The sequence below is a fragment of the Magnolia sinica genome, chromosome 5 (genome assembly GCF_029962835.1).
Source record: "Magnolia sinica isolate HGM2019 chromosome 5, MsV1, whole genome shotgun sequence".
NCBI lineage: Eukaryota > Viridiplantae > Streptophyta > Magnoliopsida > Magnoliales > Magnoliaceae > Magnolia > Magnolia sinica.
Window position 1 is genome coordinate 93,602,726 of NC_080577.1, and position 19,130 is coordinate 93,621,855.

At 42.1% G+C, this 19,130-nt stretch overlaps 1 protein-coding gene across 1 annotated transcript; it reads right to left on the reverse strand.

Moving 5' to 3' along the window:
• Positions 1-1,319: 1,319 nt before the first annotated feature.
• On the reverse strand, positions 1,320-4,372 carry LOC131247395 (transcription termination factor MTERF8, chloroplastic-like). Its single transcript, XM_058247707.1, has 2 exons — positions 3,066-4,372; positions 1,320-1,776 (listed from the first exon to the last, which is right to left on the reverse strand). Exons 1-2 carry the CDS (start codon positions 4,210-4,212, stop codon positions 1,688-1,690), a joined length of 1,236 nt encoding a protein of 411 aa, XP_058103690.1. The 5' UTR covers positions 4,213-4,372; the 3' UTR covers positions 1,320-1,687.
• Positions 4,373-19,130: the final 14,758 nt, after the last annotated feature.

A 19,130-nucleotide genomic window follows, 5' to 3' on the forward strand; every position in this document is an offset into this window, starting at 1 on the left:
ATCACGGTCCGATTGTCGTGGTCAACCGAGCAACATATGATATACTTCCATGTTGACCACGTCACGAAGTACTTGATCTTTATAATTCCTACCAATTAAAAATGAGACAGTGCATTGTTCAATTACCTTGGTCTCGTTCACCTTTTTTATCCAGCCAATCAAAGGGAAGGATGTTTTGTCGTAAGTAGCTGCAACTTGTCCACCATCACCTTTGAGACAATGTTCTCGCTACTGTCACTGTCTATGATTACATCACCGACCTTGCTGTTGATGGTACACCGCGTGTAGAATATATTGTGCTGTTGTGGATGCACCTCCTTCTTATGAGTTTACAATAATCGCCTCACGACCAAGGATTCCCCATGATACTCGACCAACCATTCTTCATCACCAGCTCCTTCAGTAGCTTGTTCATCCCATCAAATGCAAGACCTCCTTCCACTACCTCACCTTTAATGCCCTCTTTGTTATTCGCCAAGTGGGTTGTGGAGCGTTAAGGGCAAGTGTTTAATAAGTGGTTCGGTTGGCCACAATAGTAATAATTGTTCGGCCTTAGTCGACCATAAGGACTTAGAATCCTGCTCAAACTGGCTGTTGTGGGTGTTGCACGTTGAGGCCTAGATGGATCGCTCCCCATGTCACGGTTTACGGTTGCAGGAGGTTGGGGACGCCCTCCTACTGCTTCCTTTCCTTTGGCCAGAGTTGAATCCGGCGTGGGACCCATCATGGGGGCCCGAGTCAAAGGATAAGGCCGAGTACGAACTCTTGCAAGCTGCATTACTACCCTACCTGCCAATTGAACTGCTTCATCCACAGTCCCGATCGGGTGCATCTGAACTCGGTCATGAATTTTCGATCGTAAAACACATATGAACTGTGCTACCTTTTGCGATTCAATCTCCGACAAATCATTCCGCGTTGCCAACCGCTGGAATTCTTCAGTGTAATCTATGACGATCTATTCCCCTGCCGACAATTTTGGTATTGCTGGAACAACAAATGCTCATAATCACTGGGGAGGAATCGTAATCGAAGAAGGCATCTCATCCGCGATCATGATCGGATAAGCGCCTTGTTTTGTTGGTCACGTGAGAGCTGTAATTGCTCCCACCATGCAGAAGCACCGGATTTCAATTTGAACGCAATCAACTTCACTTTCTTTTCTTTCGACACGTCCATATAATCAAAATACCACTCTATTTCAGTTAACTAATCGAGGAAGTCTTCTATACGCAATAAGTAGGAAGTTCGGCCTTACCTCGATAATGTCTTTCAACACGATCTAGTCGATTGTCTCCATAAACCGGCCATCAGGCAACGATGTCACCAACATCCTCGTCTTTGGAGCTCGACTCATCTGGTATAGCCCTGCAATTTGCCTCTGAAAACGCTATACGGAAAACGAGGTTGTGCCTTACAGCGATCACGGGCGGCTAAGTGTCGCCTTGGGCTTGAGGTAGAATTAGCGCATCAGCAATACGAACGAGGGTTGCCTGTAGCCCTTGGATGGTCAATTGACTCTCTCGATGGAAAGCTTCCTTTCTTTCCAATAGATAACGAATCCATTGATCACCGTCCACAGGATTTTGGTCCATTCCGTTGTTAGTTGCCATCGGCCCGAGAGGAGTCCTCACTCTGATACCACTTGGCACAAGGAGGTACCTGATGGTGTCGATTAAAGTATTCCTCAGGGGATAACTACTCTGAATCTATGGAGCTCTCTGGACTCCTCACAGAGCTTCCTCAAATCCCGAGGGATAAAAGCATGAATGACTCCTAATAAATTTGAAATAATTTGATCGATGATATAAAAATTTAATTTTAAAAAAAATAATTAAAAAGAACGAAATTAAACCCTAACCCCAGGTTTAAGCTTGGCCGCTATACTATTTTAAATTTCAACCCATGATTTTCTCTTAAAAAACTAAAATTCACACACGCACGCACATGGGTGTGTACACAGATACACACTATGTAGCACCAATACACCAATACATTAGTTGTATAATAGTAGGTAGGTACTAAGAACACATTGTAGCACAACTATAGTACTGTTGAAGCATGTTATTGTAGCGCACCTCTTTTCTAGGAACCACTAAGACCCTAAACAACTAAATACCAGCCCCCTTAGGATCATGCGATCATTGGGGCCAGCCAATAATCATCCGATATGATGATACAGACCAATTTGGGCCACATTGGAACAACAGTTTTTAGGTGTTTCTTGGATGAAAAAACAAGGATATTAGAACTAGGGGTTTTAGGTGTTTCTGGGATTTGTCGCATTCAGTGACCAGTGTAGCAGAAAGTTTCTGGATTGTGTTTAATCTTGGACTATACAAACTTAGCAACTCTGACTAGAGTTTTGTTAATCCCATGTTCACCTCTACATGTGTTCACACATGGGATATCTGGCTATCTGCACCATGCATTGAATAGTCCAGACCATGTTGACAACCCGACCAAAAAATCACGCCAATCCACTCATCACGCTACATGCACATTGCATGTGGACTGCAGGTATCTCCTTAAGCCATCCATTGTTTTCGCACACGTGTGGCCCACACGACCTAATGAATAGACCAGCCTGATTTTGGGATCAATTCACCTACATGGTGTGGCTTGCTTGATGCATGGCTTAGATGTCCAACATAATTGTTGTCACATGTACTTCATGTGAACCAAGCAAAGCTCCTAAGATTAACATCATGCCAAGCTCTTCAATGCAACTTCCAGCTCATAGATAAGCAAACATGTATTGGAAAAACAAGTCAAAATAAACTAACATTGCCCTCCAATGAACAAGAATTTTCTGTATTAAAAGAAAGCAATTTGAACAAAACCGACATGACAGGAGACTACCACACAAGCACAAAAATTCTTACATTTGCTCATGATATTGGAAATACATAACAAATGTATGCATTTCATTTGGAAAAACATACATTTGTCTATGTAGCGGAAATGCATAGCAAATGCATGCACTTCCAATATCATGAAATGAAACATTACGATACCGGCCCACTTCTTGGGACCCAATGTCTAATCCTAAAATCCCATCTTACCTTGATAAATTGTTTGTATTTCTGGGATATTCTCCTCATACTTGATCACAAACCTCTCCAAGAAGTCCTCCTCACTCATTTTCAGTGCCCAAGTTATACTCAAATCCTTCTTAATCAGACTGTTCTGAATTAGAACCCGCAGAACCGAACATCTTGGTGCAATCCTCTTCTCGAGACTTAGTAAGAAAACATCGGGATATTTTGATAGACTCGACGGCTTCAAATCCATCTGGGTCCCAACCAAATCCACCACTCTCCTAATCTTCTCCTGTGACGTGATCATACACATGGGCTGCAATTTAAATGCCGAAAGGAACTCATCCTCAGACCACCCCAAACTCCTAAAACCCTCCACCTTCCTTTCCCAATTCAACTTGGTCATCCTTGACATCACGCAGATCACGAGGATGAAATTTGAGCCTGACTGATCGAACCCCATTTCCTTAGCCAATGTGACAATCTCACGAAACCGATCGGGTTTCAGCATCATTGTCCGAGGGTGGGATGTAATCAGCTTCGAGATCTTGGATTCCACCACCCCTTCATCCCGCAAGATCGAGATGTTGGGTCCCATCACTTTTTCAAGATTCATCTGGAAAACGCGGGTATTGCGCTTAAAGGAAGTTGCAATGTTTTCGCCGGTGTGGACAAAAGACTTAAGGAAGTCGACGGCTGGAACGATCTGATTGTTTAGGCTGCGATGTAAGAGACCAGGGTCCGCAGATAGGATTTTTGAGAGGGTGGGGCCAGTAATGCCCACGCTGTGGAAGAAATCAAGCTTGGGCTTGAGGGTTTTGTTGACGCTGGCCAAGAGAAGCAACGGACGCTTGGCGATGATTTCTGCGATCTGGGTATTGGTGAATCCATGGTTTTGGAAGAGTTTGAGAACAGAGTCTGGCCTTTCTGGGGATTTGAGTTGGATTTTTTGGGAAGCTGAAAGAGCTGATTCTGGAGAGAGCCCACATGAGTTTATGAGGTATGAGACTGTAAAAGAGGAGGGATTTTGAGTTTTAGTGATGGTGGTGTTTGAGAGGGATGATGGATTTTGTAGGAGAAGGGAAGAGTAGAGATGGGTAAGTGATGGTGTTGTTAAATCAGTGGTTATGATTTGTTGGAGGACATTTCTTCTAAGGATGAAACAAAACATTGAATATCCAAGGGAAATGGCGAGTGTATTAGACAGAAACTTGCAGAGGTTGGGAAACTGAGATTTTGGTTTCTCTGGGTTTCGCGACCAATGAACAATGCTGACGAGATGAGAAAAGAGGGAAATGGCTTTCCGGGGGTTTTAGACAGCGACAAAGGAGGGAAATGGCTTTCAGGGGTTTTTTGACAGGGCGCGACTTCCGTGAGACACCGGAACCAGCTATGGGGCGGAACCTGGCTGCGAGTCTGCGACCCCGGAGCCACTTGTGACGGTGAGACCCTGACCGTCGGGGCCCAGCTCGATGTATTCATTATGTATCCACGCTGTTCATCTGTTTTTCCAGCTTATTTTAGGCCATGATCCCAAAGCTGACTTAGATGCAACTTTCACGTAGAACACACCCAGGAAACGGTAGTTATTGACCATTAAAAACCTTATGTGGGCCGCAACAGTTTTATATCAAAATGATATTTGGTGTTTTGCTTTCATCCATGACTGTGTGACCTTATTAGCGGGTTGGATGTTCAATAAACATTAGGGTAGATGCTAGAAAGCTTTTAATGGTGGGCGTTCACTGATCGTTTGTTATATGCAATGCGGTCCATCAGGGAATCGCAGAAGCACACAAAGTTAAATCAAGCAAAGTACTCCAATGTCACAACCAAGTTCAAAGACAAAAAAACTAAATTTAATGTGGAAAAACTCTTGCGAGAAAAAAAAAAAAAAACACGGCACAAAGCGACAATAATACACTATGAAAGAAGAAACTTATAATAGATAGAGATTACCTGATTCGAACAAGCCTCGAATATCCCCAAGCTATGCCCTTAAAACTCTATAACAAATTAGAAAGCCCTCTCTTCTCCCAAATCCCGATTACACCCATATATATAGCTTGCATGAGAATCACGATCAAAATAGGAAACAAATCCTGCACTTACACAATTCTACGTATACATTTGATGGCATCGATAGATCGTTGATGGCATCAAACACTTTCTATGACATTGAGGAATGCACCAAAACGATATAGTGATAAAACATGGAATTTCCATATTTTTCCAATGGCATCAAGATAACGTCTGTTAATGGCATCGACAGACTCTGTTGTTTACAGATTTAAGAAATCAATAACAATCTCTACCATATCTCCAATCACCATTCTTTATAGCTTCTTTACCTTATCTTTAATTCCGCCTTGCATCATAACTCTACCATCACTTCTCGTGCACACTTTATCTTCCATTTATGTATTCGTCAAGCCCAAAGAAGTTGCACAGAACTTGAACTTCTCTAAGGGAACCACCTTAGTAAGCATGTCGATTGGATTCACGCTCGTGCCAATCTTCTCTAAACTTACACCTTCTTCCTCGAGTACATGTCAGATAAAATTGTGACTCACATCAATACGTTTAGTACGTGAGTGATAAACAGAATTTTTAGCCAAATTAATCATGCTCTCGCTATCATAATTGACTGTCACAACCTCATATTGAAGCCCCAACTAATTTATCATCCCTCTCAACCAAACACCTTACTTGAATGCTTTAGTCACCGTCATATACTCAGCTTCCGTTGTAAAAAGAGTCACCACAGACTCAACATGTAACTGATCTCTCCACTCACTGGCAAAAATAAGTAACCGAGAAGTCAACCTTATACTGTCCACATTGCCTGTGTAATCAAAATCCACATAACCTACCAACTTAGCCCCTAATTTCTCGAATAATATATAAAACGTAGTCCTATGTACCTCGAATGTATCAAAATAACTATTTCACTTATTTCAAGTGTTGCTTGTTGGGGTTAGACATGTATCCGATAATAACATCCAATGTATGTGAAATATCCGGTCTAGTACAGACCATGACATACATTAAGCTACCAACCATGCTCAAATAAGGCACACGAGATATATCTTGCTTTTCTTCATCTCTTTTAGAACACTGTTCTGAAGATAGCTTCAAGTGAGCTGCGTGGGGAACGCTGACCGGCTTTGCCTTGTCCATATCATACTTTATCAATATCTTCTAAAGGTATTTCGCCTGAGATAACCATAGCATGCTCCTCTTCCTGTCTATGTATATATCAATGCTGAGAACCCTCTTTATAGCCCCTAGATCTTTCATCTCGAATATCCCTAATAATTGAGTCTTCAATAAGTCGATCTCAGACATACTGTGACTGGCGATAAGCATGTCATCGACGTACAATACCAGGATAATAAATTTTCCATCACTAAGTATCTTGTAATGGACACAATGATCATATTCACTTTTGGCAAACCTTTGACTCACCATGAAAGAATCAAACATTTTATATCATTGCTTAGGCGACTGTTTCAAGTCGTATAATGACCTCTTTTACCTATAAACATTGTCATTTGCCCCTTGTATTTTGTAACCTTCTAGTTGCTTCATGTTGATCTAATCTTCCAATTCCTCATGCAGGAAGATGATCTTCACATTCATTTACTCCAGCTCAAGATCATATTGGGCAACCAGTGTATCACACCCCAGACCTGGTAACCGGACTCACAAGGAACCCGATGGCCGGTTCTAGCCTCAACAACCTCTGTAGTACCCCATTCTCGGCTCCTGAGACAGGTTCCGATCCTGAGATCCTACAAGGAGGATTTTAACAGCAGTATAATCATTCCAATACGAGCATACCCAAGATCACAGCAAGTACATCTGAGAATAACAAATGGCACACATCACAAAATCTACTACGAATTTGAACTTTTATAAGTTTATATCAGGTTCAAGAGAACATACATAAGGTAATAAGAAAGAGAGAGAAATTAGCAACACTAGAGTCCTCACTGCTCAACTCAACTCCACGCTCTGCGGCTATGATGCTTGCCTAGAATCTCCTGCACGCATCAATTGTGCATAAGCTTATAGAAGCTCAGAGGGTGGTGTAAGTGTGTGACAATGGTCCACAGAAGAATAGTAGGAGATGCAAGAAGGGAAACATGCTCAATGAGAATATCAGTAGCCTTACCAAGGCTTATCATGAATATGATGCGATGAGTACTGGATGCCATACCAAGGCAATGCATGAAGGGCCTTACACAGCCAATGCTAATGCGATGCAAGTAATGCCAGTGCCCATATCCAAAACATATGTCGAGTACATTTTCAATCCTAAGAAAATCACCGGGGTCCATTACACTGCTGAATGACTGCCGCTCTACAGACCCCGCACAGTCAAACGACCATAAGAGACCTCACTACCAGCCTATGAACAACCAATCACCAACAAGGCCTGAAGGTAGCGGACCCATTTACGAGCTGGTCAGATTCAGCCTAGCAATGCCTGTAAGCCCTGTATCCTAAACCGTACTGTTCCGTAGACTTCCGCGGTCTTTCCGGTCGAATTCCGGCAACCTTCAACCCTTAACCGGTATTTACGCGCGATCCTGCGACACACGCCGTCAACCTGAATCGACTCAAACCGAGACTTGTACCCTTGCGACCGCGTCGTCGTCGCGGTTCTGATATCGCGTCTCGCGCGCCGATTCGATATCTGGGCAGGAGATGCGGGCCAGCGCTTGGTGCGAGGAAAACGCCGCGCATGCGAATTCTGAGAGAATCTCTACGACTTGTCACATCAATCAATCAATCAATCAATCAATCCCATCATGTCAAGTACACATGACCTTTCACTCATTCTCAAGCAACCCCAAAGTCAAAAGTTTCTTACACAAGCCCATACTTTCCTTACACCAAAAAAACTACAAAAGTCAAAAAGTTCTTATACCCATCACTCACCACATCCATCACTCCATCACTCCATCACCCATCTCTCTTTACAACCCTCTCTCTCCTTCATTTTCAAATCACAATCCAAGCAATCCAAAAACCTCCATACGTCCAAGCTCTTCCACTCCAAGAGAGCCACAAGTGTGGCCCACTTTTCCTACCCTTTCATCTCTCATCTCAACCATCCAAACCTCATCTCCTCCGTTGGAATCAAAGCTAAGGAGCTAAGGAAGCCTAGGGTGCAAGAAGAAGTCGGTGGGTGATCTTGGATGTTTATCTTTTATCCTTTTTTTTATTTAATGGTCCACATATGTGGGACCCACCTTGATGTAGGCTTTGTATTAAAAGGGGCCCATAGTGGCGGGGCCCCTCCATCCTCTTCGTTCTCTCTCTATTGTTTTGTTTTCCTTTTTTTGTGGGTATGATGGCTTGTGGCCCACTTGATGCAGGACCTTATCCACGCCATCCATTGATGTGGACCCCCACTGTTTTCATGGGTGGTACGTGCCATGGGCAAAACACAAATATCAGGCTAATCCAAAATAGGTGGGCCATGTGGTACCCACCTTGATGAGGCATGCCACCCGTCCGTCAGTGGAGGTGGCTAACAGTGAAGTGTTAACTGACAGTGAGTGTGCACTGATGTAGGTGTGCTAATAGTGGGTGTGCACTGACGTTGGTGGCTAACATGGAGTGTATACTGACATGGGTGTACTACATTAGTGGCGGACTGACGGTGGGGTCCATGGGACCCACCCACGTCACCCATCCATGTTGGTGGGCCACACTATACTGTATGAGTTCTATCCGAACCGACCATCATTCAAGGACGATGGGGCCATGTCTGTGTGGGCCCTCCTTGGTGCGTGTGCACGCCATATCCATAGCTCAACTGGCAACGGAGTGAAAGATACCTCGCTGCAACACTGAGGTTTCGGCATGATTTCCTAGTGAGGCTGGCTAATAGTGAAATGTGGACTGACGGTGGGCCGTGGGATCCATCCACATCGTTCATTCATTTGGAGTGGGCCACACCACCATGCACGTGTGGTGTCCACCATCTTTGGACAATGGGACCCACCCCCACGTGTGGGGCCCTCCCTGGTTTACGTGACCGTCCAGGCCCTGGACGGCCTGGATGTCATGCATATAATATATATGTATTTTATTATATATATTATATATTATATATTATATATATTATATCTAATATTTATAGCTACTGTGGTGGGCCCTACGTGGGACCCACCTCTGTTTTGTCTCTGACCAGAGAAAGGAAAGGATAAAGTAAAAAAAATAAAAAAATAAAAAGGGCAGCTATGTTGCTCATTTCAGCAGCCACGTGCTGCACTCTATCTCTCTATCTCTCTCTATCTCACTCTCTTAACGTCCAGAGCCCTGTGGTCCCACAATGACGCACGTGTGATCTGATGGTGGGACCCACCCTATATGTATGTGTTTCATCCCCCTGGCATGGGCCCCAACGATGTATGTGCTATATCGACACCATCCACTGTTTGAACGGCGCGACCCACCATGATGCATGTGTTGTATCCATGCCGTCCAACCATTTGTGAGATCATTTTACAGCACGAAAAATAGTGGTGAGCTGGATCTAAAGTTCAAGTGGACCCCACCATTTAAGTAATGTACCTTGTCATCCACCGTTCAAACTCCTAAGGGCCACGGTAATTTTCAGTTGTTTTCATTTCATCTATCTCTATGATAACTTATGGATATGTCGGATCTCAAACACATAAGGGTGGGCCCGATTTGATATACATTTGGCCCATTTGACTCGGCCATTTAAATCAGCCCATTGATTCGGCCCATTTGATTAGGCCCGATGCAATGTACTTGGGGCCCAGTTGGTTAGGCAGATATGATATACGAGGCCCGTTGTTGAGGCCCACCTTCATATGTATGAGGCCCATATGATTAGGCCCATCTTGATGTAGTTATGGCCCATCTATTGAGGCCCACCTGATATACATAAGGCCCATGTTATGCGGCCCATTTGTTGTATCTAAGGCCCATGGGTCGAGGCCCAATTGGATGTAAACAAGTCCATTACAATGTGTGACTCTACCATGGTTTGAGTAATGATGTTTATGACAGCCGTGCCTTGGGAGCAATGTTGGTTTGAAGTCCACATTGTAAGAAAAATGTTGGTTAAATGTCCGCATTATAATTCTCCCTAGGGCCCATTGTTAGGCACATACTTGTAGGCCGTCTAGGCCCATCTTTATTATGAACAGCATCCATCACCATATAACATGTTTAGTATAGTTCCATGATTCATGATCATACGCATCATATGTATGCTTGATATGAGAAGTGACCGATCATAGCATATGCCTTTGGATAGATTGTTTAGGGGCTCCGGGTTAGGTGATGTTGCCCTACATGAGCGCACGATATGCTCATGATTGCCGCATGACTGGATAGTGTGATTCATGCATTTCACATTGTGTGACATGGTTATTGTACGCCCTACCGACATCAGGGCCGTAGCCTCCACAGGCGTATTGTGGTTGGTAGGATTGGATACCAAAAATTTTATTCTACATGGGGTGCTATAGATATCCCGGGGTGAAAGTCCCTAAACCCTTATGGTACTAAGAGGTTGCTCCAACGTCTAGACCGAGTGGGTACATAAGCGTCAAGTGCCAATTACCAGAAGGCCGCGCTTTCCACTATATTGTGGTCGGTTGGAAGGGGGTGCGGCCTTACCCGCCCGAGAGGAGGGGGTAAAGCTAGACTGAGTTTGACCAGCTCGAGGAATGGGTCCGTTATCGACGAGCCGAGCCCGATATTGGCAGGTCGATAGTGGGGTCTTTTCCACTCACCTTATTGCGCGTGATGGGGCGATAATCTGGCTTGGAGTGTACTGGACCCCGGTGATATTCCAAAGTTGAGCTATATTGATATGTGGACTTAGATAAGGATTCACATGCTTAAGTTGCATTTCACACCGCATGGCCTTGGTATGGCCGACATCATTCATGTCTTGCACCACATGGCCCTGGTACGACTAATAGTATTCATGGATTCATCAGCATATTTTGCAGTACTCTGATACTGCGTAATTGTATTACTACCTTACGCACACACTTACACTACCTTCTAAGCTTTCTATAAGCTTATGTACGACCGTTGCGTGCAGGTGACGTTGGACCGCAGCAGCGCTGAGGCAGGAGCGCATAACAGATCATCTTGGAGCTTTTTGTCCATTATCAATATATTTCCCTTTATGCTCATTGTACTTGTAAAGTTTTTGATCATAGTGGAAATGTGATAGAGTTTTTGATTGTTGTTTGTGGGTTATGCCTTTAGTTATGCTTATTACGAATTAAACTGATGTTAAAAATCCTCCTCGTAGCATCCCAGGATCGGAGTCTGGCGAATGGGTGATGGGAGTCGAGAATGGAGTACTATAGAGGCTGTCGGCACCGGATTCGGCGATCGAAAATTTTATGAGCCCGGTTTCCGAGTTTGAGGCATGACAAAAGTCTCCTCACACCAGGTAGGTAAGGCCACACCCCTATCTAACCGACTACACGACAGTGGGAGTCGCTGCCTAATGGTATAAGGCCCTCGTGCGCTCATAATTTCCACTCGGTCATAGCATTAGAGCAGATCCTTGGTACCATAGAAGTTTTAAGAATTTCACTCATGGACATCCTATGCACCTGGTATGCTCAAGTAATATTTTCGGTGTCCACTCATACGGCCATCTACGAATATCCCTGTGGAGGCGAGGCCCTGATGAAGCAAGGGCGGTATCATCATAAAATGCGATGTCAATGCATGAGTCACACATATAGATCATGCACAAGCTTCAGGCACTCAACATGCACGAGGGGAGAAACTCCGTCCCTTTATGACCACCATACAATGCAATCAATTCACACAAATGATGCGTATGGGTCATGTAAGTGTGCTACCTGTAGAATCTGAAATCCTCCGTCCTAAGAGGGACAAGGTCTAGGCACATAAACAGGTGTTCTAATGAGAAGAGAAATCCTCTAGTGGGGCCTAGTACTTTGGGATGACCCGCAAGCTAAGAGAATTATGATCCTAAGGAGGAACGGTCCTAGCCAGGCCCAAGGTGGGCCTTCAACCACCTATAAGGGCTCCTATAGGCCTACCTTAGGGCCACCAAATAGGACATCCAACGTCAACTAGGTCCCAAAAGATAGCCTTTTACGTATGTAAGGAAAAGTCTAAGGTCCAATCAATCCATGGCCTAGTGGGCCATACATTAAGCCCAATATATAGGCAACCTGGTAGGCCCTTAAGCAAGGTTAGGGCCCAACCATAAGGGTCATGGGTTCACTCATTGTGGTGGGCCTAATGGGCAGCCCATTATCCCAACATATGGGAAATCTTTATATTTTTAACACAAGTAAGTTGGGCCTCACATCTTGGCCCAAGTATGGATTTATTATAGTGGGCAAACAACGGCCCAACTACTTGAGTGTTTGGCCTATAAGACCCATCATAATAGCATGGTAAATATAGGACCCAAGGGTTCAATAGGCCTATCAAAAGTTTCAACCCAACCAAGGCTATAAGGCCCATACTTAACCAAGAGATTAGCCCAAGAAGAATCCAATTGGGATGAGCCTTTAATCATGCCCTAATTAAGCCCAAAAAAATAAAATAAAATAAAGATGGTAAGATAGCTGTCTTAACTCCTAAAATCTAGTGGGCCGTAATGCCTTAAAAGAACATTTATAAGCAACAATTATTGGGCTAAATGCCAAATTCCAACCCACCCAAATTCTGGGTTAGTTGGAGTTTAACCATAGAAGTATTTCTTAGTATATTTAATCTCTGATGGCCCACACACATTACTGTGGGCCCCACCAGATGAGAGAGGATATGCAACACATATATCAAGTGGGTCAGGCTGTTGGAATGCAAGCTCGGCAGTATCCTAAGGCAGGGATGTCCCATGTGTAGGCAGCCCTATGGGCCCGGGGTATCTAGCCCAAAAATCCACCCAATGAGCCTTAATTGAACACCAAAAAAAGGAGGATGATCAATCCCCTAAGGACCCCATATGAATGGGTGGTGGGATATGCAACACATTAAGGTGGGCCCACGAAGCAGGCTGGACAGCCAGCACAGGCTGGATGCCCCAGCCTGGGCGTCCCTGCCTAGTGGGCCACTCCTGGCCGCACCACGGTCAGCTCAAATGTATATTAGGTCCACATCCCTACAAAATTTCAGAATTTTTAGATATTCCTAAGTATTTTAATTAATTTAAGCAAAATAGTCTGTCCAGAAAATCGGACAGACCTGGACGTCCCAACGTGGTGGGCCAGTCCGGCCCTCTTCACGGTGTGCACAGGTGTCCATTGGCCCTAAAATTTGGTAAGTGGGTCCTACCATGAGTGGGCTACCTCCTTATAAATTTTTATAATTTTTAGACACCTAAAAGTATTTTAATACAGTTTGGAACTCCAACCTATCCAGGGTGGATTGTTGCTGGAATTGTATATGTCCCTATGTTTGGGACCGCATGGGGTGGGCCTGGACCCACCCATACCCTTGGAAAATTGGGGTAAAAGGTGGCCTTACATCTGGAAAATAAGTGGGGTCCACTGGAGTGGCCCACTTCTTCCAAAAAGTCAGGTGAATATAGTGTTTTCCTCCATACTGTATTGCTGAACTGTCCAGAAATTTCTGGGCAGTTAGCCATCTTTGGCCTAACCCATGGGCCTCAATCATGGGAGGTAGGGTGTGGGCCCTATACCACATCAAAGTGGGGTCTACACACTATAAAACCCCTAAAGAAATTTGGGATAAAAAGGCCTGCAAATAGGTTTAAACAGTAACTCAAAATACATGCTCCAACTGGGCCTGAAATCTGGACAACAACATAGGTTGTCCATATTTCAGGCCATGCAAATAAATCAAGGGGTCCATAGCCTTGTTTCCTCATGTGGGGTCCACCTTGATAGGTTCACAAAATTCCAGACCCATCTATAAAAATTCATTTTAGAGGCCATCCAAACCATGCATGCATGATTGGGCCTGAACGTTCAATCAAGGTGGGCTTGGACGCCCCATCTTGCTGGGGGCCTGGGATGTTGTTGACCTGCTTTGGTGGGCCACATATCATCAGAAAATATACAGAAGTAGACAAGGGAAAGGAGGGAGAGAAGGAGCAAGATCGGCCATAGGTGGGAGGTCCCGCCACTAATGGGCCACCCACACACAAATCCACACCAGCATTATATCATACACTTACATGCAAGCCAAGATACATCAAAATAAGTTGCTGGATGGTAGGGATCCCTTCCCTACATGCATGCAAAGGCCTAGGTGGCCCATGTGATGCAAGGATTAAGAGAAAATCATCATAGTGGTCCATGGAAAATGGCCCACCATGGAATGGATTGTGAAGGATCTAGGCCCTTGACCTTCATCCTAAGAACCATATAAGGTCTCCACCATAGATTGGTGGGCCCTACATGCTCCCATGTATGTAGAAAAAGGAAGGGAAGAAAGAAAAGAAGAAGAAAGAGAGATGAAGCTAAGAAGAGCACCCACCTTAATGGATCCCACTCTAAAATTACATCAATCTACTCTTCATGCTCCAAGGGACATGTTTCAATGGGTGAGATGGATTGTTGAAGGTTAGATGGAAGGAAATTTGAGGGAGAAGGGGCTGGAGAAGAGAGGAAGATGGAAGGGAGGTTGCTGGAATTCTTGCAATGGAGGGAAATGAGAGGGAGGGAGAGAATAAAGAGAGAAAAATGCCATCATTATTTTGTAAGAGAAGTCATCATAGCATAGGTAAGAGATTACAATGTTTAGGCCTTTAGAGGCTTGGGTGGTGTTTGTTGAGATGGGTGGTGTTTCCATAGCATTTATGTAGTGTGTGTGAAGTGTGTATGGGGACTTATGCCATGGGTGATGGTCGTCCACATGCATTCCACCTAAGTGGGCCACATGATCAATGGTCATATAATGAAATGTACACAACTTTTGATCTACATATCGGATTTATGCACGAGACGCGGCGTTGGAATCGCGGTGATGATGCGGTCGCAGTGACATAGGTCTCGGGTCAATTCAAGTCGGGTCTACATAATCGAACTCAAGGATGACCGCAAACACTATCCGAGGTCTAGGGTCACCGAAATTTGACCGGTAGGACCGCGGGACCAAAATGGATAGAGTGCATACACACACACACATGCACACATGCAAACTCAGGTCAGGTCTCACACAGTATCAACGCGAATTTGATAGATACTTGCTTTACAATTGACGCGAATATTTCAGTGACGTCGGCAATCGGCTGATGGGAAGCTCTACCACCTCTCATGTCTCATTCTTATATAAAGAGTCTATTGTTCACAACCCCAAGTGTAGGGTTGCGATGTAGTAATAATCTTGGTGAGACCGAGGTCGAATCCACAGGGACTAATCTTGTACGTTTCTGAATTTAACTAGAATTAGCACTAGAAGAAGATCTAAATCTAAATCTGAAATATGAATTGAAAAAGGTAATTATGAATATAGTTAAACAATTAATTTAAAGGTGGTAACTAGGGTGCTAAGGATTCGCCTATAGCAATTGGGAGGAGCTTGCATAATTCAAGAGATCCAACTGGAATTAGAGTCCTATCTTATCTAGTTAGAGAAATAAGAGACGGTCAGATCTTTGAACTTCTCATGAACCTAGTCTTAACAGATGAGAGTTGTAAGGATTGAAAGTGATTCCATCACCCAACCATACGTAGGAGACAATGGCAAACAACAGGATATACCAATCCCATAACCAATTATAGAAGAATTGTGATGATTAGGAAGGATTCCATCATCTTACCATGCCTAAGGGACGATGGTGAATAACGGGACTACTAATTTCACAATCTTAAATCAGGAAAAGAATATATTCAAAGCAATTACAAATTTATTATAATTTGTCATAATAAACCATTAAAAACTAAAAATATTCCTTAATGAAGAACTAGAATCCATAAGACTCAATAAAAACATGAATCAAAGCAAAACAAACATCCCAATCATGTTACAAGCTTCACCTGTTAACCCTATCTATGAGGTTTAGCCAAACATAGATATGATTAAACTAAAATCTCTTAAAAAAGCATAAAACAACTAAGAAATAAGAATAAAAACTCTCGGACGGTGGCTCCACCCTTTTGCTCCACTCCTCAAATCCTAGAAGATGCTTTGGAGCATCCTAGAAACTCCTATTTATAATTGGGGAACTCCAACTTTTGCACCAAGTTGGAAAATTCTAGAAACAACCTCAAATTTACGCAGTCCGTGTAATCTTTCGATTATATCAAATGGCCTTCGATGCAAGTTTTGATAGAAGCTTCGATGCATCTAAGTACCTTTAATACAATCGAAACTGGTTTAGAACTGTCCAATGAATTTGGCTTGAAAATCCTAAAATTCTTGATTGCACCTTCGATTGAATCTTCAATTCATCTAAGTACCTTAGATATAATTGAAGGTTATTTTGGCAGTTTTCCAGAAATATGCTTTTCTGGTCCCGAAATTTATTTTTAGGATTTCTTTTCTTCACTTCAAATCTTCGATTCTCTTCATTCATCACTTGGTTTCCTTGGATCTTTGGCATGTGAATTCTTCAATTTTGGTCTCCTAAGATCCATCCCTTGCCTTGATGATTCTTGAGTATTAAATTCATGCTTTTAACATTCTTTTCAATCCAAGCTCTCAGATTCACCTTGCAACACAAACATGTATAAAATATACCTATTAAGCATTATCATGTTCACGAAACCAAGATATAAATAGGGAAAAATATGCAATATTTGACACTCAACACACCCTTCAACCAGCATTTTGGTAGTCTTGAGCAAAACAAGCGTGACGTAATCTTCAATTCTTAAGCCTCAAACCTTTTTCAGAGAACAATCTTTTGTGCAATCAAGTATGAACGAGTAGAATTAAGACGAGAAAGTGAGATTTTGAAAACCTAGAGCCGAATCACATAAGCAATCAATCAAATAGGTTCTTTATCAATAATTTAAGATTATAAGTTTATCTATCAACTTTTTCCAACATGCTCAGTGAATTCCAACTTACTTCCCATAAGAACACTATCTTTTCATAATGTTAGTCATGTTCACCATATCAAAATTAGTTAAAAACTCAAGTACTGATTCTGAACTTATCCCATTTCCCTTCTTTTTCTAGTTTTTGATTTGATATCGATGGTCACTTTTTATTTATTCATTCTTTTCCCTCTTTTTAGAATTCTTCATTCTTTTTCGAACTTTACATTCTTTCATTCTTTTCACCCTTCCCCTTCTTTTTCTAGTTTTTGATTTTATATCGATGGTCACTTTTTATTTATTCATTCTTTTCCCTCTTTTTAGAATTCTTCATTCTTTTTTGGACTTTACATTCTTTCATTCTTTTCACTCTTTCCCTTCTTTTTCTAGTTTTTGATTTTATATCGACGGTCACTTTTTATTTATTCATTCTTTTCACTCTTTTTAGAATTCTTCATTCTTTTTTGGACTTTACATTCTTTCATTCTTTTCACTCTACGTAATCTTCAATTCTTAAACCTCAAACCTTTTTCAAAGAACAATCTTTTGTGCAATCAGGTATGAACGAGTAGGATTAAGACGAGAAAGTGAGATTTTGAAAACCTAGAGCCGAATCACATAAGCAATCAATTAAATAGGTTCTTTATCAATAATTTAAGAATATAAGTTTATCTATCAAAATTTTCCAACATGCTCAGTGAATTCCAACTTACTTCCCATAAGAACACTATCTTTTCATAATGTTAGTCATGTTCACCATATCAAGATTAGTTGAGAACTCAAGTACTGATTCTGAACTTATCCCATTTCCCTTTTTTTTTTCTAGTTTTTGATTTTATATCGATGGTCACTTTTTATTTATTCATTCTTTTCACTCTTTTCAGAATTCTTTATTCTTTTTCGGACTTTACATTCTTTCATTCTTTTCACCCTACATGACCTTTTTGTCGATCTCCTGTTTTTTAACTGGTTCATTTCATCTTTTAAGGTGGATAAAATTCTCTAGACTCAATTCTCAATGTCTTTTCAATGATGCACATGCTAACCATTTGAAATTCTAGAATTGTTCATGAAAAGCAATTTGAACGTGTCTTCGTGATTTGGATAAACATGATATTTAAACTTCCTCTCAATCTATTGAGTGCAAGAACTTAGGTGATAGACTACTTAGTTGATCAAACTCCAACAATTCAAAATTTAACTTCTATCTTATCATCATACTCACAACATTCTTAATCCACAAATTATTAATTCCAAACAGGTTTTTAATTTGAGAAATTGAATTTTTTTAAAAAAAAAGCTCGAAAACTAAGAAAACACTGATTTGTTTACCTAATCCACACTCCCAACCTAAAATATACATTTTCCTTAATGTAAAAGATATAAGCATGCAATGCACGTGAGGCAACGAAAAAGAAATGTGTAGTGATGGAAAGATAGTACCCGAAGAAGGAAGATTTAAGGCTTTTCCAAGGAACTCAATATGAAGATGGAGGAGCACAAAGACTAAACAAATGGAAAGCAAACTAGGAGCACAAAGACTAAACAAATGGAAAGCAAACTATCCTAATCCTAAATTCTATGAAAGTAATAAACTTGAACTAGGAAAGCAGGGGAAAGCTACTCAGTCATGCAGCAAGGTTCCTTCTCCGGCCAGTATCTTAATAAATTCCTCAGTAGGTTTCTCAACAAGATCATTCAAAAGCCCCTTTTGCAATAGGCTTGAATGCCTTGAAGCATGAATTTTCAGAGAAATTTATGGACCTCAACAAAAAATCATTGTTGAATTGCTTGAGGTATTCAAAGTTATATATGATTCACCAGTGACAGGCAAATTTTTAAAGTTAGTGCAATATGGTGAATCAAAGATTACAAGTAGGTGAAATTCATAGAAACTATCAGTAGGTGTAGTCTTAACACATTTCGAAGTTTCAGACTTCGGTTCAGTTGTCAGCTCCTGCTCCCTTGATGGTAAACATTCAGGATCTGTGGAAGAAGAGGTTTAAGAATAAGGATTCCCTCGGTCAGTATCGACTACTGAGGTATTGTCTCGTAAGGCATTCACCATATCTTGTATCAT

What these genes read in the sequence shown, in the direction of transcription:
- LOC131247395 (XM_058247707.1), bottom strand. Translation starts at nt 4,212, where the DNA reads ATGTTTTGTTTCATCCTTAGAAGAAATGTCCTCCAACAAATCATAACC. An exon ending in AATACAAACAATTTATCAAG is followed by an intron (nt 1,777 to 3,065) that starts GTAAGATGGGAT and finishes CAAATTTATTAG; the next exon opens with GAGTCATTCATGCTTTTATC.